This window comes from Gymnodraco acuticeps, unplaced genomic scaffold (genome assembly GCF_902827175.1).
Source record: "Gymnodraco acuticeps unplaced genomic scaffold, fGymAcu1.1, whole genome shotgun sequence".
In the NCBI taxonomy this organism is placed as follows: Eukaryota; Metazoa; Chordata; class Actinopteri; order Perciformes; family Bathydraconidae; genus Gymnodraco; species Gymnodraco acuticeps.
In genome coordinates, this window is record NW_022989837.1 from 164242 (window position 1) to 189471 (window position 25230).

Sequence of the window (25230 nt, forward strand, 5' to 3'; positions counted from 1 at the left end):
TGAGATGAACTCAAAGATCTAAAACATTTTCTATATACACAAAATAACCATTTCTCTCAAATATTGTTCACAAATCTGAAGAAATCTGTGATAGTGAGCACTTCTCCTTTGCCGAGATAATCCATCCCACCTCACAGGTGTGGCATATCAAGATGCTGATTAGACAGCATGATTATTGCACAGGTGTGCCTTAGGCTGGCCACAATAAAAGGCCACTCTAAAATGTTCAGTTTTATCACACAGCACAATGCCACAGATGTCGCATGTTTTGAGGGAGCGTGCAATTGCATGCTGACAGCAGGAATGTCCACCAGAGCTGTTGCCCGTGAATTGAATGTTCATTTCGCTACCATAAGCCGTCTCCAAAGGCGTTTCAGAGAATTTGGCAGTACATCCAACCGGCCTCACAACCGCAGACCACGTGTAACCACACCAGCCCAGGACCTTCACATCCAGCATGTTCACCTCCAAGATCGTCTGAGACCAGCCACTCGGACAGCTGCTGCAACAATCGGTTTGCATAACCAAAGAATTTCTGCACAAACTGTCAGAAACCGTCTCAGGGAAGCTCATCTGCATGCTCGTCGTCCTCATCGGGGTCTCGACCTGACTCCGGTTCGTCGTCGTAACCAACTTGAGTGGGCAAATTCTCACATTCGATGGCGTCTGGCACGTTGGAGAGGTGTTCTCTTCACGGATGAATCCCGGTTTTCACTGTTCAGGGCAGATGGCAGACAGCGTGTGTGGCGTTGTGTGGGTGAGCGGTTTTCTGATATCAATGTTGTGAATCGAGTGGCCCATGGTGGTGGTGGGGTTATGGTATGGGCAGGCGTATGTTATGGACGACGAACACAGGTGCATTTTATTGATGGCATTGTGAATGCACAGAGATACCGTGACGAGATTCTGAGGCCAATTGTTGTGCCATTCATCCACGACCATCACCTCATGTTGCAGCATGATAATGCACGGCCCCATGTTGCAAGGATCTGTACACAATTCCTGGAGGTTGAACACATCCCAGTTCTTGCATGGCCAGCATACTCACCGGACATGTCACCCATTGAGCATGTTTGGGATGCTCTGGATCGGCGTATACGACAGCGTGTTCCAGTTCCTGCCAATATCCAGCAACTTCGCACAGCCATTGAAGAGGAGTGGACCAACATTCCACAGGCCACAATCAACAACCTGATCAACTCTATGCGAATGAGATGTGTTGCACTGTACTGCACGATTTTGGGAAAAAATCTAATTGCGATTTTTCTGACAAATATTGCAATTGCGATTCGTATTGCGATATTTGTTTTTAAGCGACCCAACGGAAGTTGATTGTAAAATGCGGCCATAACTCCGGCTAGGAAGGTCATATCAACGTGCTCCCGTCTCTAGCACCCCCGCAGCCCTAGCTACGAGTGAAAAAACTAAACTTACATGTAACTTCCGTTGGGTTGCTTTAAAGTCAAGCTTCAGTTTAAGATTCGCCCTGTAATAGAAACATGTGATGGAGCATTACTAACCTGACTCAGATGGTTTGTTTCACCAAACCATCTAGGAAAGCTCCATTGGAAGCCATTTGGAAAGAGCAGGCACTTTCAAAAACACTTGGCAGGTGATTGGATCAATCTGTCTATCACCTTCTATCATGGGCCACTTCTGATTGGTTAACAATGTCTGGTACATGTGGAGCACAGCACTTCTGATTGGTGTGGATGACTGACACACAAGAAAAAAAAAAATAATGTTAAAAAAATCGCAGGCTTTGCGATTTGATAATCGCATCATTTAAAATCGCGATTTCGATTTAAAATCGATTAATCGTTCAGCCCTATTGCACTGCGTGAGCCAAATGGTGGTCACACCAGATACTGACTGGTTTTCGGACCCCCCCAGACCCCCCCAATAAAGCAAAACTGCACGTCTCAGAGTGGCCTTTTATTGTGGCCAGCCTAAGGCACACCTGTGCAATAATCATGCTGTCTAATCAGCATCTTGATATATGCCACACCTGTGAGGTGGCAGGGCTCGACATTAACGATGGCCCGGGGCCATCTAGTATTTAGCTCGGGCAATGAAGCCTCACCTGCTGGTTGCCCGATCGGGCAATCTATTATGCCAGTATCATGCAGCTCGCGGATCCATTAATGAGTGACCCGACCGTAAAACTAAACATATCTATAACTAGTTTAGGTAGTTTGAGAGGTAATTAAAATAGCTACGTGTGATATTCTAACCTGAAGTGTGTGTTTTGTCCGCTCACCGCTGCATGTTGAGCTGCTTGTCGACTCGTCACCAGCAGCTGATCTCTCTCCCGTCAGATTAGACTTCACTCGCGTTTATGTCCATATCGATCAGATCCAGCTAGTTCTAGCTAATGATATGACTACCTGCTTATTAAAAGACACCTAAACAATAAGGGTCGCTATGCAACTGGGTGAGGCCACAAAGTATTGTGCAGCATTATGCATTTGTTTACATGCCCACCGGAACCCCCAGGCATTACCAACAGATCAACGCACAATCAACCCATACAGGATATCTCTTTCTCCACATTAAGTGTTAGACATTAGAATTGACTATTCTTGTCTGTCACATATGTGGCTCAACTGAAGCGGTATTGTGCTAAAGGGAAATCATTTTGAACGGGCATTTTGACCGAAGAGATTTCGATTTGCCGGCTAACAGGAACTCTGACGTCGCCATTTTGTGTGCTTCGCGGATGCGCTCGGCTCCTCTCGACTGCTGCTCGGGTCAGCTTCCGGATGAGGAGGCATTCGTTCGACCAACTTACAATAGATAACATTACAAACATTTTTAACAGGGGCCATAAGAGTGTAAATAATGTTTGTTTTGGCAGTTATAACTGAATGTAATGTGTTCTACTTTTTTACATCTGGGAAGGCATTTGCCTTCATCAGATGGAAAGTGTCTTGACCAACAACTTAAGTATTTCTTATAGCTATGCAGGGCATGCAAGCGAGCAAACACAAACAAAAACAAACAAACAAGTGAAATGAAGAATAAAATTGAAATTGTACAATATAATATTGTGGTGGTTCATCTTATAATTCAGTCTAGAGAATGCACCAGACAGCATCTAAGACCTGCAAAAATCAAAAATGTCTAGGGGCAGGCCCCCCAAACCCTTCGTGCGTCATTTCGTTCGCGTGCATTTTTCAGGGCAATCTCTATTGGGCTCAGGGCCATCTGTAAATTAGCTTATGGCGCGTTTCCACTGCAAGCCTCGCTCGGTTTGGTTAGGCCTTATTAGCCCCGGCTCACTTTAATGCTGCGCTTCCATTACAGTTTAGGAATTGGGGTAGTTACTATAGTAACGCAGTGTCGGCGGAGCCGTGACGTCATCTTCAATGAGAGCCCCAGAAAAACAACACAGCCGTTAGCTGTTAGCACTCAGAGCTCACAGCTCTTCATATCTGTTCAGAAACTAGACAGAAGTTAAACAAGTACAAACCACAGACTGCCTGTGTCATGGCGAATACAGTCGCTGGTTTATTTATGTCTGTATAGGCCGTTGTTGTGAGTGTGGACGGTCGGAGCATATATAACGTTAGCTTAGCCAAGCTCCATTTAGAAAACACGCATTTTAAAAGGGTTTTTCGCCTGCCGTCTGTCTGCAGATTTGTCAAAGCATTAATTCATGATTTTTACTAACCGGTATCAGTATGTTGTTACTTCGGCATAATTTTGAAACGTGTATTACAATTAAATCACGGTCAAATATATTCATCTTGTTGTAGTTGTAGCCCCCTTGCCAGCGATTCTCTCTCTAGTTTAGCATACTCAGCCCGACTCAGCCTGGTTGTTCCTGGCCCTCGAACCACGATTTAGTCGGGCCAGAAAAAAGGTGAAAAAGTAGCCCCGGGCCAAAACTAGGCAAAGTGGAAACGCAACCAAAAACGGGCCCCGCACGGCTCGGCACGCTTAAAGCGAGCTACCCGCTGCAGTGGAAACGCGCCATTAGATGGCCCACAGGGCCATCTCCAAAAATCCTTAATGTCATGCACTGGAGGTGGGATGGATTATCTCGGCAAAGGAGAAGTGCTCACTATCACAGATATTTTCAGATTTGTGAACAATATTTGAGAGAAATGGTTATTTTGTGTATATAGAAAATGTTTTAGATCTTTGAGTTCATCTCATGAAAAATGGGAGCAAAAACAAAAGTGTTGCATTTATATTTTTGTTCAGTGTATGTTTTGCCAATGTTGAACATCTAACTATTGTTTGAGTTTAGCTGCCTGGATGACAATTATTTTCCTTTAGGCCGTTCTTCTTCTTTTTTATTATATTTATTTTATTTTAACTTAATGTAGTTTACACTCTTTTCTGTGACCATCATTCTTCAATCGGCATTATATTGATAGCATCAGCAGCTATATGTTTAATGCTATCTAGCTACTTTGGCTAGGTTTCATTGTTCGGCCAGACGTGGCGGGAAAGTATGAGTGAGAAGACCGACAGAGGCTGCGTTGATATACTCTCTCTTACAGTGCAAATAAGTAACTCGGCACTAAAGTTATTTATTAGTAGTAAGTGTACACTACAGCAGTGTGCGAACTATACCACGGTCTCCGGGGGAGCCGGGATTATTTATTTTTTTGCGCGGGGGGGGGTAAATGCTGATCTGTGCATTAATAGCAACAGCACAGACATAGGCCTATTAGCCTATAAAGACAAAATCTGTTGCACACGGGGTGGTGCCACAGGTCTACATTTACATGAAACGTCCCGATGGATCATGTTCATGTCAACAGATTTCCCGAGCATGTATGGGCTACGCAAACTTCAATCAACTTGATAATAAATAATCCACGGAACACCAATGTAACGTTTGACTGTTTAATTAAATCAACTTAAAATGACTCAAAAACAGGCTACATTGTTTCACATGGTCTATAGCCTATTATGGCTGTAGCCTACACAGCCGAACACACGCGATAAGAGCAGCCAGCGGCACCAACCATGAACAATATTAATATTAATAATACAGCTATAGCACAACACAACCCTCTCACTGCCTGGAGAGACGCGACGCCACACACACAACACAACGATGCACATAACCCTTCTCTCATAAGTAGGCCTATCTTAGCAATCCATAGGCCTACAACACAGCAAAATTAAAGTAAAAGCGGGCCTTACCTAACACAAAAGCGACCACAGCGGCCTGGGCTCAGCTGCTTTTGCTCTAGGTCTCATACTTGCCAACCTTGAGACCTCAGAAATCAGGAGCATTTCAAAACCACCGCGGGGGGGGGGCCTAGTGGATCATCGCCGGAGCTGTATTAGATTAACATTAACATGCTTATTGTAGTGGCCTGTAGCACCGTCCTTGATGGAGCATATGTGTGGGCTACAGGAAAGGAGTGAGCAGAGGGTCGTGTTGTCGATTCTTGTTCAGTTTTCTGTGACTATCTTCCTCACCCTCTCAGACTTTGAGTTGCGCGCGCTGCTAAAGAGACGCACTACCATGGAAACCAAACAATGGTGTAGCTGTATTACAGTCCGAGTGGAAACAGTCCTGAGTAAATCTGATTTTGTCAGAAATCGGGAGAAATGCGGGAGAAATATGACCCCGGGAGGAAACCGGGTGAGGGCAATGAAATCGCGAGTCTCCCGCGAAAATCGGGAGGGTTGGCAAGTATGGGTCCACTAGCCAATGATGTGGACAGACGATGACCCGATTTAAGCCAAGATGTGATAAAAAGCGTTGGATCGAATCTCTCCAGTGGAGGTCCATTAAGGTCCACAAAAAGTAGTGATGAGTTTTTTTCTTTTCGACATGTCAGCAGCAGCAACAATGCCTGGTAAACATGCAGTGCTAACTAAACGAGCTTGTGAGTGAGTGGGTAGTGGGTGGAGCTGCGGGCAGCGTGCAAGCAGGCGACACTTTTTTCATGAATCATAAACTCTAAATATAATTGTATTTCACTTATTTTACACCTTTGAAAAAAAAAAAACATGCCCAAAATGGAATTTATTTGGTCATCATATCAGTATTTTAGAGAGCTCCCTCCAAATTTCACAAACCATGTTCCCAGGGGAGCTCATGTCACCACTAGGGGAGCTATAGCTCCCCCTGCTTCCCTCCAGTTCGCACCCTGCACTCCAGTCTACCTGTTTCTGACTAAAAACATCAGCCACTACTCTATACTTGCAAATATTATATTGTGTAGAAGGCAGATTTCATATCTGCCTCTTGTCGCGGGCAGTTGTGTATGAGACGCAGCGTCACACACGGCACGTCAGGCCTTCCCTTCCGATTATTTGATTGGTCAGAAGGGAAGGGCCGGCGGGCTTTCCTTGACATGTCCCTGACACAGCGGACTGTGGGTGTAGTATACAGTGAGTGTAACGTGCAATACTGTGTTTCACCACACATTAATTAAGAGGGGCGCTGTTTCAGTCTTTGTAAAATGGATTTCAGATCCTTAACAGCTATGCTGTGCCCATGTATAGAATCATTTTACAGTACTATGTCCATCCTCTGTTAGTGACTGACAGGATGACATAAGAAAATGAAGGTCCACAGTGTTAACATGTAGAATACAAGTTTACCTAGAGGCCGTTTTATGATTACCCTGTCAGTGTGCTGTTTAGTTAGCTATTTAGCTAGCAAACATTAGCTGGGTGAGTCTCTGAATAGAATGCCGATTTTAAATGAAAGGACACTAAAAAAAACATTTTAAAGCAATGAATTAATGTAAATGAATGTAAAACTAAATATATATATATATTATTTATCCTGTTTCCTTAGACTAAAATGCGTAAGGCGGCACAGGATCTGTTGGCCATACTGAAGGCAGAAGCGAGTGGCGCTATGTTTTATATGTTTTATATATTGTATTTATTTTGACTTGGATACTGGAGGACATAGGCAGCTTGGTAACTTTATATGTTATCCTGTGTATAAAAGCAGAGATGTAAATATTAACTCAAAGGATTCTACCTGAGGTAACGAACATGTTTGGTATTTGTGTATAACATATGAATATAGCCCATAAATGTTACGTTTATGACATCATGTAACCTACATCTTGTTTAATGAAAACTGAAGACCGGGGAAAGCAGACAGCAGACAGTGCAGGAACACCAGCAAACCCTGCCTGTTCGTGCAGGGAGTTCTGTTCAGGACCAAATGACCAGGTTTTAATGTTGTTATATATACAATTCCCATGTTAGCCTGGACCTATTATTTATGTTGTTCTTATTGAATTTAGATAGTCATTATTTATTACCTTCTTTTGAAAGGATTCAAGCCAGGGAAATATACAATTATTTCTTAAATAGTTCTGTTAAAGTTTGTTCCTCAGTTTTGCCGCTTTTGTATTACTTCAAATGTCATCTACACCCTGTCTTTCAGGTCTTTTCCTGGACTATTCCGGTCAAACAAAAACGTCAGATCCTTTCCCAAAAGTGCAAAGAAAAGAACAGGCCCTAAAACAGTTCGTGTTCCATTCTTCTTCCTCGCCTCTTCCTCCGAGAAAACCCCTAAGCCCTCTGAGGAGCTTATTCTCTTGCAGGCTGGGCTGGGAAGAAGGTCTGCACATGTCCCGGAGGATGCTGACCATAAGGAGGTAAATATGATTCTTTGGTTTTATAAGAGCAACAAAATGAAATTAGAAAAGAAAGTGTGTTCTCACAATCACTTTATCAGAAAGTTACATATGTTAGTGTTAAGACTGATATCATAATGAGTAATGTGCATCCAACAGGCATGCAAACTGTCTGTAATACAATTAAAGAACATTTTGTTAACCCCTAGTTGCATTATTTTAATCAATAGATTACAAATATCCTTTGTGAGGTCTACCCCAAGATGGCTGAGCTAGAGGGAGCCTGGCTTATACACAAGGCTATGAGTAAAAAGCAGAAGATTCAATTGGTATTTTATTTATTAATCACGGTTGAGTTATTTCAAATGTATCATTTTTCAACTGTCCAACTGTCCATCAAATATCCCAACTGCCATTTCACCTCTGGCTGCTGTGGAGGATGGATGTCAGCGGAGAAGAGTCTTAACACTAGGTAAGTTATACAGAAACAAAACGTTTTTAACAAAGGGAGCAGATATATTGTCATAATGTGAGCAAGCTAGGGGTCTAAATACATATTTTTTAACTGAATTAAATATGTTTTGCCAATGTTGAACAGCTAACTATTGTTTGAGTTTAGCTGCCTGGATGACAATTATTTTCCTTTAGGCCGTTCTTCTTCTTCTTCTTTTTTATTATATTTATTTTATTTTAACTTAATGTAGCTTACACTCTTTTCTGTGACCATCATTCTTCAATCGGCATTATATTGATAGCATCAGCAGCTATATGTTTAATGCTATCTAACTACTTTGGCTAGGTTTCATTGTTCGGCCAGACGTGGCGGGAAAGTGTGAGTGAGAAGACCGACAGAGGCTGCGTTGATATACTCTCTCTTACAGTGCAAATAAGTAACTCAGCACTAAAGTTATTTATTAGTAGTAAGTGTACACTACAGTCTACCTGTTTCTGACTAAAAACATCAGCCACTACTCTATACTTGCAAATATTATATTGTGTAGAAGGCAGATTTCATATCTGCCTCTTGTCGCGGGCAGTTGTGTATGAGACGCAGCGTCACACACGGCACGTCAGGCCTTCCCTTCCGATTATTTGATTGGTCGGAAGAGAAGGGCCGGCGGGCTTTCCTTGACATATCCCTGACACAGCGGACTGTGGGTATAGTATACAGTGAGTGTAGCGTGCAATACTGTGTTTCACCACACATTAATTAAGAGGGGCGCTGTTTCAGTCTTTGAAAAATGGATTTCAGATCCTTAACAGCTATGCTGTGCCCATGTATAGAATCATTTTACAGTACTATGTCCATCCTCTGTTAGTGACTGACAGGATGACATAAGAAAATGAAGGTCCACAGTGTTAACATGTAGAATACAAGTTTACCTAGAGGCCGTTTTATGATTACCCTGTCAGTGTGCTGTTTAGTTACTGTAGCTATTTATCTAGCAAACATTAACTGGGTGAGTCTCTGAATCGAATGCCGATTTTAAATGAAAGGACACTAAAAAAAATATTTTAAATCAATGAATTAATGTAAATGAATGTAAAACTAAATATATATATATATATTATTTGTCCTGTTTCCTTAGACTAAAATGCGTAAGGCGGCACAGGATCTGTTGGCCATACTGAAGGCAGAAGCGAGTGGCGCTATGTTTTATATATTGTACTTATTTTGACTTGGATACTGGAGGACATAGGCAGCTTGGTAACTTTATATGTTATCCTGTATATAAAAGCAGAGATGTAAATATTAACTCAAAGGATTCTACCTGAGGTAACGAACATGTTTGGTATTTGTGTATAACATATGAATATAGCCCATAAATGTTACGTTTATGACATCATGTAACCTACATCTTGTTTAATGAAAACTGAAGACCAGGGACAGTCAGGGGAAAGCAGACAGCAGACAGTGCAGGAACACCAGCAAACCCTGCCTGTTCGTGCAGGGAGTTCTGTTCATGACCAAATGACCAGGTTTGAATGTTGTTATATATACAATTCCCATGTTAGCCTGGACCTATTATTTATGTTGTTCTTATTGAATTTAGATAGTCATTATTTATTACCTTCTTTTGAAAGGATTCAAGCCAGGGAAATATACAATTATTTCTTAACCCTCCTGTTACATTCAGGGTCAAATTGAGCACATATGAGCCAATTAACAAATACACATAAAAGCTGACCGTTATTGCCTGGCTGCTTTACTGCTGACTCATCAATCAGGATACAAGTACAACACATGGGATATTTATTTAAAAAAAAAAAAAATGTATTACAGGGCTGAGAAAATAATAATTAGTCTTGAAGTTACATGGAGAAAAAAAAATCCTGTGAAAAGAAAAGAAGATTTAAGTAGTTAATTCATGAGAAAGGCACTCGGATAGAAAGTCAGAAACATTTTAAATATTTGTTTAAAGAAATTGTAAATAGAATGTCCAAAGAAAGTATTCAGAGTCATTCTTATTACAGGTTTTTTTTATATATATATATTTCACAAATGATCTGCTTTGACTGCAGCTTGAGAAACTTCTGGATTCAGTCTGAAAGCGTCCTTTTTTTACTTTAGACATGATCTTTAATAATGTTGTAGTTTAGTTTAACTCTGAGAGGTCGACTGGCTGGACTCCTCACTGGGACTCTGGTTCTGGACCAGCTTGCAGGGTCCAGGAGTTCTTGGAGAGATGGAGCGTTTCCTGCCGCAGGACTCGGGGGATGGGAGTTCCTGAACATGGAGAAACAGCTTCAGTTATTATGCTCCAAATATCTGGAACAAAGTCACAGAAAGAATGTGTCTGCAGCTCATAGAGTCCTGCTGGGAACCCACACATGTTGAGGAGCCCAAAGTGTGATGATAGACATGTACAGTACGGGTCCCCAGTGCATAGAAGCTGCCGGATGCTAACCTGCATATGTTGGGAGAGCTTTACAGATCAGGAGAGGAACTAAGTACATTTACTCAAGTACTGTACTTAAGTACAATGTTGAGGTACTTGTACTTTACCTGAGTATTTCCATTTTGGGCTACTTTGTACTTCTACTCCACTACAGTTCAGAGGTAATGGTGTACTTTTACTCCACTACATTTATTTAATACCTGATATGATCAATAATTATAAAACGTATCATATATATTATTCTGAAATGGAACAATCTACACAATGAATACTTTAACTATATTTTGATGCTAATAGTTTTCTACTTTTATTGAGTAACATTTTAATGCAGGCCTTTTACTGTAACAGAGTATTCCCACACTCTTGTACATCTACTTCTCTCAAGTACAAGATCTGAGTACTCCTACTTTTACTCAAGTACAAGATCTGAGTAGTTCTACTTTTACTGAAGTACCTGATCTGAGAACTTCTACTTGTACTCAAGTACAAGACCTGAGTACTTCTACTTTTACTGAAGTACCTGATCTGAGTACTTCTACTTTTACTCAAGAACAAGGTCTGAGTACTTCTACTTTTACTGAAGTATATGTTGATGGTAGTACTGTAACAGACTGGTTATAATGTTGATGTTTTCATGTGTTTTATTCTTCAGAGTTTATTTACATTTTACAGAGTGACAGTGAACGCGTCACTGTTTTGATAGACAGTTCTTGTGAAGAGAAACAGCCAAAATGATGAAGAGAGAGAAACAAGTGTTGTTTTCCTCTGAGGACATGCTCCATTAAAGAGTTTCATATCTGGATGAATGGAGTGTAAGGGAAACTTCTGTGTAGCAATGCTGTGGGAGTCACCGACTCAGGAAGGAGACACGGGAAGAGCAGGAGCTTTGATGTCAAACACTGATGGTTTATTTGGAGTTAACGGCCGGAGGATTCACATCACAAGAGCCAGAGGTTCTGACTTCACGGTAGAGTTGCCACGTCAATTCTCAAGAACTCTACCTCAGACCCATGTATTTAACTAGTTCTGAGAGCATCATCAAACTGCTGCATAACAAGATAAAATCATAACACCTCTATCAGCTGACGTCAACAGTTAGGAACAGGGAGACAGAACACTGAGAGCACAGCAGCCAAGGTTACGAGGTGCGTGTGCTCAGTCAGGACAGTTTGAACTGATAAACTGGGTCAAAGTTATGGGCCTTGGAAAATATTTCCACAACATGGAGGATATTCAGTACTCACAGGTCTTCTGGATCTTGGCTCTGATCGTCTCATCATCTCTGATCCTGTAGGGATGAACACAATCCAACAGTTATGGATCCAGTTTAAAATAAGTGTTTGTTCTTTGAGTCAGCTTCAGAGTCCTGACTGATCTCATGCTTTACATCCCATCATATCTTCTCTGCAAACACTACGACTGACTGCCACAGCTCTCAGCTGCATGACAGGAAGTAACAGTCATTAGTCAAGGAACTAAAAACATCCCATCAAAAACAGACTACCTTTTCCACTCTTCTGTCAAACCCCATATGTCTGGTGGAAAGTTGATTACTTACTAAACGTGGCTTTGCATTTTCAGCTGGCCTTCTCTAGTTGATGGAAGAATGAGAGAGCCTGCAGTCAGTGGGTAACATCACTGATCTGTTGTGATTCCCCAGTGAGAGAAACACCTCCCTGTGTTTCATACAATACTGCTGAACCAGCAGAGACCCCTTACTGACCTGAGGGTCTCCAGTCTGCAGTCTGGACTCTCCAGAAGATCTCTCAGCAGCTTCTCTCCTGAATCCTGCAGAGCATTGTGACTCAGGTCCAGCTCTCTCAGGTGGATGTTGGACTTCAGAGCTGAGATCAGAGCAGAAACGCTGATCTGTGACAAACTGCAGCCCTCCAGTCTGAATAAAGAAAACATGATGTAACTTTAGAAAACAATGTTCCTGTTTGAAATAACTCCAGGTTTAATAATCTGTTCAGAGTTAAACAGGGTTTTAATGTCAGAGATGATTGCAGAAACAATCCACTGGTAATCTGGAACTTTAACTTTGATCAGATGTTGAACAACTCCTTCATCTCCCTCACAGCTCCTCAGTACTGACAGCATCTCCACTGACTCCTGGAGCACAGGGTGAGTCTGTGGAAGCTCAAACTCTCTCCCTCACACATTCACCTTCTCTCTGTTACTCTGATCAATATTCAGTTATTAGCAAAAACGGAACAAATAACAATAACATTGTATTTGTTCAAATTCAGAAAATCATAAACACAAACAGATCAATATGAACTGCAGTCAGTGAACTGACCTGAGAGCCTCCAGTCTGCAGTTTGGACTCTTTAGTCCAGAACTCAGCAGCTCCACTTCTGAATCCATCAGAGCGTTGTGAGTCAGCTCCAGCTCTCTCAGATGGGAGGGGTCAGACTTCAGAGCTGAGGCCACGACTTCATAGTCAGTCTTTGAGAGTCCACAGAGAGTAAGTCTATAATAAAACATATATCACAACATTTGTTAAAGGAGGAAACATTATATTAACATCAAGCATTTGATGAACAAATATTTCACATGTTCTGATAGACATCTGCTGTTGGTCCAGTTAATATAATATACTATAATAGAGTTTAATGTGTTGTCAGTGTGATCTGATCTCATGTCTGTGCTCCTGCTGTCACTGACTGTTACCAAAAGAAACAGAAATTAAATGAATCACTTGACGATATTAGAGATGTACAATACATATTTAAATGTTAATTAATATTTGGATGTGGATGAAGGATGTTTTGGCTTCTCTGAGCATCTGAACATTTATTGCGCACACAAACACAATTAACAAACCAATAAAGTTATAATATATTTATTTTTGTATCAGATGTTCCCAGTATATCTTCATTAAGACATAACTCTGTTATTGGTGGGAAATTATATAGATCTTATTTTAAACTCTAATACATTGACATTAAAACGTGTGTCTGTTTAATTATAAAAGAAACTACTAGAAAGTAATAATAACATGTTTCTGTGATAACTGTAAGGCAACCTCTCAAGTCCTTCATGTGTTTGACATGTCGCCTCCATCACTCAATATGAAGAGAGAAACGCTTCAGTTTAACTATCATTATAAATAAATAGAAGAAGAGTGTTGGTTTTATTTTGCTCTCTCAGTATTTAAACAGCATAAATGTTATAGTGTTTATTTGAATAATTAAACTCCTGATCCACATTAGATCATAAAGTTAATCACATCTGGACTTACTTTGCCTTCCCGCAGTTCCTCACAGCTGGAAGCAGTCTCAGTTGTCCCTCCTGTGATGTTTTGTACTTCTTCAGGTCCAACTCATCCAGAACCTCCTCTGACATCTGCAGTATGTAGGCCAGAGCAGAGCAGTGGATCACAGAGAGTGTCCTCTCTGATCTGTTCTCTGACTTCAGGAACTCTGTGATCTCCTGATGTACTGAGTGGTCCTTCATCTCTGTCAGACAGTTGAAGATGTTGATGCACCTGTCAGGAGAGAATTCATAACTGCTCATCTCCTTCAGGTTGCTGATGGCTCTCTGGATGGTTTCTGGTCTGTTGTCTGTGCGACCCAGCAGGCCTCCTAACAGACTCTGGTTGGACTCCAGAGAGAGGCCGTAGAGAAAGCGGACAAACAGGTCCAGGTGGCCATTTTTACTTCTGAGGGATTTCTGCATGGCTCCCTTCAGGAAGACATCCAGGGATGGGTTATCATCATCACTGCTATCATTGTCTTCGTCCCCGTCTCTCCTCAGGAAGTCCTTCAGTACCTCTGTGTCTCTGTTGGTGTAACAGTGCAACACGTAGACTGCAGCCAGAAACTCCTGAATGCTCAGATGAACAAAGCAGTAGACTGTTTTCTGGAAGATCACACTCTCTCTTTTGAAGATCTGTGTACAAACTCCTGAGTGCACCAAGGCCTCGTTGACATCAAGACCACAGCGCTGCAGGTCTTCTTGGTAGAACATGATGTCTCCTTTCTCCAGATGTTCAAACGCCAGCTTCAGAAGAAGCTCCCTGTCAGCCTCCGTCAGCTGCTGTGGACTCGTCTCATGTCCCTCTTCATACTTCTGCTTCTTCCTCTTGGTCTGGACCAGCAGGAAGTGTGAGTACATGTCAGTGAGGGTCTGGGGCAGCTCTCCTCTCTGGTCTGTAGTCAACATGTGGTCCAGAACTGTAGCAGTGATCCAGCAGAAGACTGGGATCAGACACATGATGTGGAGGCTCCTGGAGCTCTTGATGTGAGAGATGATTCTGCTGGACAGGTCTTCATCACTCGATCTCCTCCTGAAGTACTCCTCCTTCTGGGCGTCAGTGAAGCCTCGTACTTCTGTTACCCTGTCCACACACTCAGGAGGGATCTGATTGGCCGCAGCAGGTCTGGAAGTTATCCAGACGAGAGCTGAGGGAAGCAGCTTCCCCCTGATGAGGTTTGTCAGCAGCACGTTGACTGAGGACTGCTGTGAGACTTCAGACACAACCTCATTGTTTCTGAAGTCCAGAGAAAGTCTGCTTTCATCCAGGCCGTCAAAGATGAGCAGCACTTTACAGACAGCCAGCTGCTCTGCTGTGACCTTCTGCAAGGTTGGATGGAAAACATGGAGCAGCCTGAGAAGACTGTACTGCTCACCTTTGATCAGGTTCAGCTCCCTGAAGGAGAGCGGGATCACCAGACTGACATCTTGGTTTTCCAAACCCTCGGCCCAGTCCAGAGTGAACTTCTGCACTGAGAAGGTTTTTCCAACTCCAGCGACTCCGTTGGTCAGGACCGCTCTGATCAGAGTCTGTTGGTCAGGTAAGGCTTTAAAGATGTCCTGGCACTTGATTGGAGTGTCATGGAGGGGCTTCTTATTGGAAGCTGTCTCCAGCTGCCTCACCTCATGTTGGGTATTAACCTCTTCACTCTGGCCTTGTGTGATGTAGAGCTCAGTGAAGATGCTGTTGAGGAGGGTTTCACTCTGATCAGTTCCTTCAGTCACATGTTCACATCTCCTCCTCAGACTGAGCCTATGTTCATCTAAAACCTCCTGCAGACCACTATCTGCTGGAAGAGAAGGAAACATGAGAGAATGAGGAAAATGCTCAGAGAATCTAATTATAACAATAAAACAACAACAAACGGACTGAGTTTAAATGTTTTATAAAACAGCTTACTGTCTCTGCTCTAGAACAGTATACCTATTCAGAAACAAATGAACCAGGAAGAGGAATAAAACGCTGCGTATGTTCGGCCTCTTACCTTGTACAGTTCCGGTCTGACTGGCTGTCTGCAGTCCAGCTCTGGTTCTTTCTCCACACTGGGGACAGGAGGGGTCTCCTGATGGAGTTCTCTGCTCCCCGTATGAGGTGATGCACTGTCTGCAGAACCAGTGTCCACAGCTGGTAGAGACTGGATCCTTCAGGACGCCTGTCACAGAGCACAGCTGGACAGCTGCTCCTCCACAGGAACACCACTCTTCCTCTTCCCTCTGTGGAGATCAACACTTTACATTAGTGGAGCTGATTCTCACCAATGGGCAGAGCGTCACCAACGTCACACTCAAGACTCTTCTTCTCCAGTAGTGTCAGGGGTGGGGAAAAATAGGACCCAAATGCAGTAAGAGGACTAAAAGGTTAGGTAACAAAAAGCTAGCTTTATTTCCCAAAGCAGAAAACAAGGAAAAACTTAACATTATCAAAACCGGGGGAGTACGAGGAAGGAAACTAGGGATAACTAGGGCCAAAAGGGTGGGTGGAAGGGGTCCAGAGGAGGGGTTTGGGTTGACGGCACGGCAGAAGCCGAGAATGGGGACTCGGGTGGACGGCCCGGGGGCAGGGCAGAGTTTGAGGAGGTGGTCTCGGGCGGACGGCCCAGGGGCAAGGCAAAGTTCAAGGAGGGGCGAACTCAGGAAGCCGGGCACAAGGGCGAAGGCAGCGGCTGGACAGCCCATCACGTTTCGAGAGGCCCCTCTCTCCTCTGGGCACTCTCTCCGTGCCAGCCTCGGGGGACCTGTTGTTGGTCTCATTCACTTGTTTGTTTATTATAAATAAACGATTGTTATATTCATACCCCTCGTCTCGCCTCCCAACTTTTTGTTGCAGCCCAGGAGCCGGGTTTTAACTTGAGAAGGGACTAGAGAAGGGCCTTGAGCAGGGACCTGAGAAGGGACTTGAGAAGGCCGGACCGCCAACAGGAGACGGGGAGCTGGAGTTGGTCGGAACGCCGACAGAACACGGGGAACTGGCGTCGGTCAGAACGCCGACAGGACACGGGGAACTGGCGTCGGCCGGAGAGCCAGTACTGGAGCCAAAACTGGGGCCGGAACCATGGCTGCTGGGGCCGGAAGCACGGCTGCAGGGGCAGGAAATACGGCTGCTGGGGCTGGAACCATGGCTGCTGGGGCCAGAACTAGGACCGGAACGGGAGCTGGAACCAAGGCCGCTTGAGCTCAAGGCGGTCGCTTGGGTGCTGGGGCCGTAGCCGAAAGCTTGGCTGCTGGGGCACGGGGTTTGAGGCAGGCATGCAGACTGTCTGGGGAAGTCACAAATGTCCTCAATATTTCTGGCAGTGAGCTCCCCAGCCAGGGCTTATCTGCCACTTCCCGGCGTGCATGTGAAAGAGCGGCCTCCTGAGCCTCTTTACGAGGAGCCCTCCTCCACACTCCCAAAAATACACAAAATCTTGTACGAAAGCTCATCAAGAGCATCATCAAAAATTACTGCTGGGTCCATACCTGGTCTGTCCGTACTGTCGGGTGGGGAAAAATAGGACCCAAATGAAATAAGAGGACTAAAAGGTTAGGTAACAAAAAGCGAGCTTTATTTCCCAAAGCTGATGACAACTGAAAACAAGGAACAACTTAACATTACCAAAACCGGGGGAGTACGAGGAAGGAAACCAGGGAGCACGAGGAAGGATCAGGACAAAAAACCTCAGGAACAAGCATGGAGCGTGACAGGTAGCATGGACAAGAGCATGGACATCAAGAGGGGCAGGTAACATAGACGAGGAGAGAAGGAATAGACATGGAGCACAGGGGAAGATAAGACTAAATACACAGAAGGGTAATCACAGGACAAGACACAACTGGGAAGGGGAGGCAGAAACACAAGGGCAACAGGTGAACACAATCAGACACACCAGGGAAACTAACGACAGGAAGGCAAACACAGGAAGTAGGATCAGACAAGACACAAGGGCCCTTTCTCATTTCACTAATTTCCCCTCCTCGACTCCTCAAATCGGAGAAATCAAGGAGGGGAAATTAGTGAAATGAGAAAGGGCCCATGAAAAGTAGGACTTAGGGTGTTGCACTTTTCCTTGCACATGAGTTGTTTTTTAGTTTTGTTTCTTTCCGTTAACTGTCAAGTGGGAACTAAGTATTTTTGTTAGTACGTTTTTGTGTTTCTCTTATTATCCTACGATACTGTTATGTGTGGGGAAGGTAAGGGAAAGGGGCAGGTAATATACGAGTATTTTCTTCTCCCTGCTCCTTTTCGGTCAATGGTGTGTTTATAAAAGACATGTTTTGTAAATATTTGTTATATATTAAGTTTATTGGTGTTGCCAGGCACGGATCTGGGTCTTTGCATTGACTCTACATGTAATCGCACAAAACTGTTATATCTGCTAAAGCTAATGCTAATGCTAAACACAACCAGCTCACCAGGTCATCACTATTTTTAATAAACATCTTTAAAATACATCATAAACAAGCCCAAGTAGTAAATAATGTTTTGGACGATATATTATATATATTTTTAGTGAGTGTTTATCAATATCTTTGCCATTTAAAACCATGTTATGCCACTTGTTGAATTATGAATTGTAATATATGAATTTGTTTATGTAATACTCTTATACTAATCACTTCCTGTATTCCCGTGATAAAAGGGACATGCGCAATAAAAAAGAGTCACTTCCGGTTGAAGCAAAGCCGACGGTGTATGTGTGTATTTATTCCTCTGTCACGTTAAACTGTTCACGGTATTCCTGCCCTAACATCATGGCATCGTTAACACCACTGATACAATGATGCTATAAATGCATATTGAAATATCCTCAAATAATGTTAGCTTGCTGAACTCTGCTGCCTTTGTTCTGTACTATACTGCACACATGATATTATATATAAGAACAGTTTAATATATCAGATAACATAAAAACTGGATCCTCTTCAGGTCAGGATACAGCAGAAACTCTTACTTTGTGTCTGAAGGTCCAGGTTCATTCCTGAAGTATGGAGGTTCCGGCATAGACCAGTCACTCTTCAGAGACAGACAGCTGGGGACTGGAGACTCTGCTCTCTGTCTGGAAACAACACATGTTTTAAACATTATTAGTTCATTCAGAGAGCAGATTTTGACTTCTGTCTGTGTGTAGATTATTTACTATCGCTGAAGACGCCAGGGATCAAGAGTTTAAACTTTGTTACTGTAACTACGTTTCTTTACTGCGATCATTAAAGAACAGTTTAGATTATCAGATAACATAACAACTGGATCCTCTTCAGGGGCCTCATTTATAAAGGGATATACGCTCAAAAAATGGCGTACGCCAGTTTATACGCAATGTTTGCGATTTATAAAATACTAACTTGACGGGAAAACGTGCGGTCCTCCACGCAAACTCTAACCCATGCGTACGCACCAAGCACAAAAACGGGACAGACGAGAAACTGCGACACCGTTGGCAGAAGGAAGAATGGAGATAAATATGTGGAAATAATACCATAAACAAAATGTTACCTCTCATTTATCATATGAAGAATTCATTTTCAAAAATTGATTAAAGCCAATCTTAAAATGATTAAACAAACACCTGTTTGAGACTCCTCAGTGCACACAAAAACATAACTTGGAGAAATAAATAAATACGGATATGTTATTTAAAACCACCTCGAATATGTTGTGTTAATGTTATGAAATGTTTTCTCATAAATTATGCGGTTTTGCATTTCTAGGTTGTACGAGCATGGTTTTATATACTACCATGTTTAAACATGTTTTATGCCGTTTGCTAAGACTTGATAAGTCGCTCATAAAACACAGGAGGTATGGAAACTAAGAACACAATATGTGGTAAATTGTACAGCTAATATAACACAACACATTAGTTGTATTTCCTCTAACTGGTGGATATAGAGTTGCTGCAGTGGAGACGCTGTGCACAGCTGATCGACAGCTGGGACACAAACCACCAAATACGAAAACATAATTCAGATCCGGTCGTCATGACTCCACTCCGGAGGGATTCCCCGATCATTTCTTTCAGTTTCTCATCAAGGGGGTGTCTCCTGTCCCCGGTACAAACACACTGCCTGAGGAAGGCTAGAGCCTCATCCCAATACCCCTCCTCGACTCCTCCTTTCCCTCACTCGCCTCCCTTCCTTGCGTCTTAGCTCCGCCTCCGTAAGATGCAAGCGAGAGACACGAGGAGGTGACGCAAGGACAGAGGAGTCCTCAGGTATTAATTGGGATGTCCTCGTTCACTCAAACGTCGCTTTCAAACGTCTGTTAATGATGACATGTGCACAGCTGTATCCCCTCTTATCGGGCTTAACTGAATAACCCTTTAGAACCCGCCCATTTGTGGTTACATATTTATTTAAATGAATGAATCTTTCTCTTGTTAGTCAAGGAATTCAATGTATGATGGTTGGTCCTGCTTTGGTGTTCCGTTTTGGTGTCAAATGTAACCTACATTTAAATTAAAATATAATTATAGTAATGTGAAAGCCTTTACTCTGAACATGTGTGTCCTGTAGATCCCCACAAACCCACATTCAGGACTGTGCATTTTAAATAATTTAACTCCTGAATATCTTAACACAAAACTATACGAATAATTGTTATTTATCAAGATCTAGCCATTTATGAAATAGCTGTCTTAATAGATATGTTTCAGTGACGTTAAAGATCATTAAACATGACTAAAATTGTTAGTATAACCTTAAGAAATTAATTGCCCATAATAATTCCCACGGAGCTGTGAGCACTTATACATTTATGTGACGCTTTTCCACTCATCTTCCAGTTGTCGGTTTTCCTCTGTTGAAATGGACCAGCTGTGAAGGTGGGGGTGGGGCTTTTATACGTGAGTAGTGAAAACACTTCCGCCTAGTCTGCTCTCGTGTATCCTCCCTTTCGTCTCCTCCCGCACCCATCCTCGACTCCTCCGTGTGCATTTCAGCTATTGGGACGTCCTTCAAAATTGCGTGTCTTGATCGATTTCCGGGTCAAGTCCCGGAGGAGGGGAAGAGGACTCGAGGAGGGGTATTGGGATGAGGCTTAGGTGTATTTTTTTTGTCATGAACCTTTTTCGGACCACTTATTTATTTATTTTGGTGACGATCCGACCTACATGCTGCTACTCTGGTTCAAACGGCATCCATCAAACAATATGATTTATCTCGACCTCCCCAAAATAACCAAAATCTGACACGGTGTGAGATGTATTTTTTAGCTGTTCTGTCGTCATTTCCTGCTATCTTCTTCATAAAGTCAGTCAAAATGAATGAATGAATGGGCGTTTCTTTGACTATTTATAGGCAAATATGGGCGTTACGTGAAGTCCGCAAAAGCTGCACCGCATTTCGAGTCGGTTGTGATTTATAAAGGGAAACCGGCGTAGGAAGTGCTGTACGCACTTTCCTCGCCGGTACGCAATGTTTGGTGAATCGGAAAATGTCGGAACATTTCTGTACCTATTTTTTGGATTTCTACTACGTAAGCAACCTTCCCACGTGAATCCTACGCACGGCGTTATAAATTAGGCCCCAGGTCAGGTTACAGCAGAAACTCTTACTTTGTGTCTGAGGGTCCAGGTTCATTACTGAAGTATGGAGGTTCCGGCATAGACCAGTCACTCTTCAGAGACAGACAGCTGGGGACTGGAGACTCTGCTCTCTCTCTGTGGAAACAACACATGTTTTAAACATCATTAGTTCATTCAGAGAGCAGATTTTGACTTCTGTCAAATCGCTGATGACGCCAGGGATCAAGAGTTTAAACTTTGTTACTGTACTGTTACTAAGTTTCTTTACTGCGATCATTAAAGAACAGTTTAGATTATCAGATAACATAACAACTGGATCCTCTTCAGGGGCCTCATTTATAAAGGGATATACGCTCAAAAAATGGCATAAGCCAGTTTCTACGCAATGTTTGCGATTTATAAAATACTAACTTGACGGGAAAACGTGCGGTCCTCCACGCAAACTCTAACCCATGCGTACGCACCAAGCACAAAAACGGGACAGACGAGAAACTGCGACACCGTTGGCAGAAGGAAGAATGGAGATAAATATGTGGAAATAATACCATAAACAAAATGTTACCTCTCATTTATCATATGAAGAATTCATTTTCAAACATTGATTAAAGCCAATCTTAAAATGATTAAACAAACGCCTGTTTGAGACTCCTCAGTGCACACAAAAACATAACTTGGAGAAATAAATAAATACAGATATGTTATTTAAAACCACCTTGAATATGTTGTGTTAATGTTATGAAATGTTTTCTCATAAATTATGCGGTTTTGCATTTCTAGGTTGTACGAGCATGGTTTTATATACTACCATGTTTAAACATGTTTTATGCCGTTTGCTAAGACTTGATAAGTCGCTCATAAAACACAGGAGGTATGGAAACTAAGAACACCATATGTGGTAAATTGTAACATAAAAACTGGATCCTCTTCAGGTCAGGTTACAGCAGAAACTCTTACTTTGTGTCTGATGGTCCAGGTTCATTACTGAAGTATGGAGGTTCCGGCATAGACCAGTCACTCTTCAGAGACAGACAGCTGGGGACTGAAGATGTGTCCTCTTCCTCATCTTTTAAATCACTCATCTTCTCCAGTCTGAGAGATAAACCAGTAACACTGAATACACACACACACACACACATTATAATAAACACACTTGTTTCAATCATAACCATCATAATAATAAACTTGTGTTATGATATTAGGGTCATGCAGAGTCAGGCTGCTGTCCCTTTAAGAGAGAGAGGGGTGGGGCGCTTGCATGTGTGTGTGCAGCTTGAGCAGCTGTCAACTCAACATTGTAAATAACCAACCAAAAACGATCGCAGGTTCATCTTGTTATGGCGTGAGAATAGTTTGGGCAACGTGAGAGCGTGAGATTGAGAGTGAAAGCGTGTGTCACACGCCAGATGCGTGAGAGTTGGCAACATACAGTTACGGCATTTCCTGTTTCTGCCGGAGAGAGGGGAGTTTGTCCCAAAACTTGCCGCTGTATTTATTCCCTCCATCTGACAGGAGGGAGCCTCGTTGAGCTGCGAGTGTCTTTCCGCCACGGAGTGGGAGTGGGTAGGGTGTGGGTTGGAATTGGGCCAAAGTGTTGTGATGAGGCCCTCTGTGTCGCAAACGTCGACGGGGAGCTAGTGAACGCCGTGAACTGCGAGCAACTGCGAGCAACTGCGGAGTGCCAGGGCACATGTGCGATTGAGATGAGGCTCCCTCCGCGAAGTGAGGCGAGGCCCCACGCGGTCTGCGTGATCTGCGTGTAGGGTAGGGAGGGGTGGGCCTGTTTAGAATATATCAAATCAGTCAGACTTCAGACAGGCCGCTCCCCATTTTGACCTCGCTGGGCATGTTATGTTGCTTTGATGAATCAGAAAACAGGAAATAAAACCAGTTTAGGTTTACACCACTTGTAGAAGTCTCTTTGGACTCTAGGACGCTGATATTCTGACATCCAGTAAAACAGAGTAAATAATGTGTTAGAAAGCAGATCCTGGTGTTAACAGTACACTCACCCTGTTGTCCTCCTGCTCCGTCCAGGTGTAAAATGGCGTCTGAGTTTCAACTTCCCTCCCCCTGTCTGCATCTCCTCCTCTTGATTCATAACCGGTCTTATTTTATCCTCGGTCTTATCAGCCGAACAAGTTCACATATACGGACTATGTTCAGTGAGATAGAAACAGAGCTAAAAACAAGCTCAACAAAGTTATTGAAATAAACATATTAAAACCACAGTGTAAAAATCACCCAGTAAACATCCTGCATTCAAAACCTCACTTTAGTTAAAGTATGTAAGTAGGCCCTAATCATTACATTACATGTCACTTTTAAGCAGGGTTATTAATCCAGAAACAGATATATATCTGTTTCTGGATTAATAACCCTGCTGCATATTGTACTGTATTTTCCCATAATATGAATGGCCTTTTTTGTTACTGGCACCAGACGAACACAACTGTGTTTAAACAACCCAGTCTCACGGCATTTCGTGTTATAGTCACGACATTTAATCTATTGATTCGTGTTCACCAACACGATTTCCCCTTTTTTTCGTTTCACACAGAACGATTTTAAAAGCAATGTATTTTTTTGTGTCCGGTCGGGTCTTGGAAGACCGGAAGCTGTGTGGTTCATAAAAACATCTCCTTACTCAATAGGTCTTCTAATCATGGCTCTATAAATAGAGAACTACGGCAGATGTGTAATATTTAATGCAGCCGAACCGTGTTAGATCAAGAGGTTAATAGTCAGACCTTTTTTTAATTGATTTCTAATTATTTCAACCCACCATTGAGCGCTGTTAAAAAGCAACAAATACAACATCAGATCAAAAGTGAACCATTGATGCCTGAGCTGGATTGATCCATTTTCTGATGGCTTAATACTTCTCAAATATACGGAATACACAGAACACAAAAAAAGGCTTAATTTAATCAAATGTTTTGATGTCTAAATGTCCTCCAATTCTGGAATGATCCAAATAAAAAGTGAGTCAAGCTCCAGCAAGAGGACAATATTTAAATTTTATCAGGCCTTCAACAACATTTTTAATTGCAGATTCACCAGCTAGCTAGCAAGTTAGCATTAATTAGCATTGCTAGTGTAACCCTTTATGAAGCCTTACCCTGCTGGTAGGAGATCTGTAATGCTAACGATGGCTTTAGTATCTATAGTGTGTATTAGTTTGGACCTATTTTTTTTCAAATAAACTGATCCCACCTTTTGGATTGGGACAACTTAAAAGACATCAGCGCACTCCTCTCCTGCTTCAAAGGTAAGATTGCACCCTGCCACTCTCACACTTAGGTAGGGCCACACCTTATTTACTGATATCAAAAATCCTTCGGGATCGCTTAAACAGATTTAAGAGAGTCGTCTGAATTGAAACAGCAGTTAATTGAACCTGGTTCTTCGGGGAGTTAATAGAGGTGAGATCTTGCTGACGTTGGTGGATCTGAGCCAAGCAATAAACTTACATAGACTCAATTACTTCGGTTAGGTCAATTAGTAGGTCAGAGTAATTTCCCGGAATAAATTATCAGGACCTCACCAACTCTAACAGAAGTCAATGGGGAGAGAAAGATTATCTTTCGATCCCGTTTGAATTGTGCCACGAATTACACATATGATGTTTGTCAATTTAAAGATAATTTTGCAAGTCAAAAAAATAAAAAAGTGTCGTAAAACTGTGAAGTAACAATTTTTTTGTGTGAAACCGCTCAATGAACTACAACTCCCGTCTCGCACCACACACACAGACGGCCGTCATGTTGGCACATTTCACTTCTTTCTTTCAGACTGAGGCAAAGAGGGGGGAGGCGCGTGCATGTGTGTGCGCAAGGTTGCGAGAGCGAGCGGTGCTGTGTGTTTTTGAAGTGAGCGAAGCAGCAGCAAAGGTCTGTCGAGTGTCTTCAAAGTTAGATCTGTAACAAAGACCTTAATAAATGCAACGGCCTCCCAAAGAAGAGCTCGCCTGTCTCCCTTTTTGAAAAGTGGGTT

General features: G+C 42.6%; 1 protein-coding gene across 1 annotated transcript; it reads right to left on the minus strand.

Moving 5' to 3' along the window:
• Positions 1 to 9808: 9808 nt before the first annotated feature.
• On the minus strand, positions 9809 to 23515 carry LOC117559127 (protein NLRC3-like). The gene is made up of 12 exons (XM_034235794.1): positions 23247 to 23515; positions 22192 to 22347; positions 21268 to 21372; positions 18667 to 18771; positions 16832 to 16992; positions 16196 to 16470; positions 15721 to 15949; positions 13722 to 15525; positions 12777 to 12950; positions 12201 to 12371; positions 11722 to 11765; positions 9809 to 10305 (listed from the first exon to the last, which is right to left on the minus strand). Coding segments are annotated over exons 1-12 (3315 nt in total). The 5' UTR covers positions 23336 to 23515; the 3' UTR covers positions 9809 to 10303.
• Positions 23516 to 25230: the final 1715 nt, after the last annotated feature.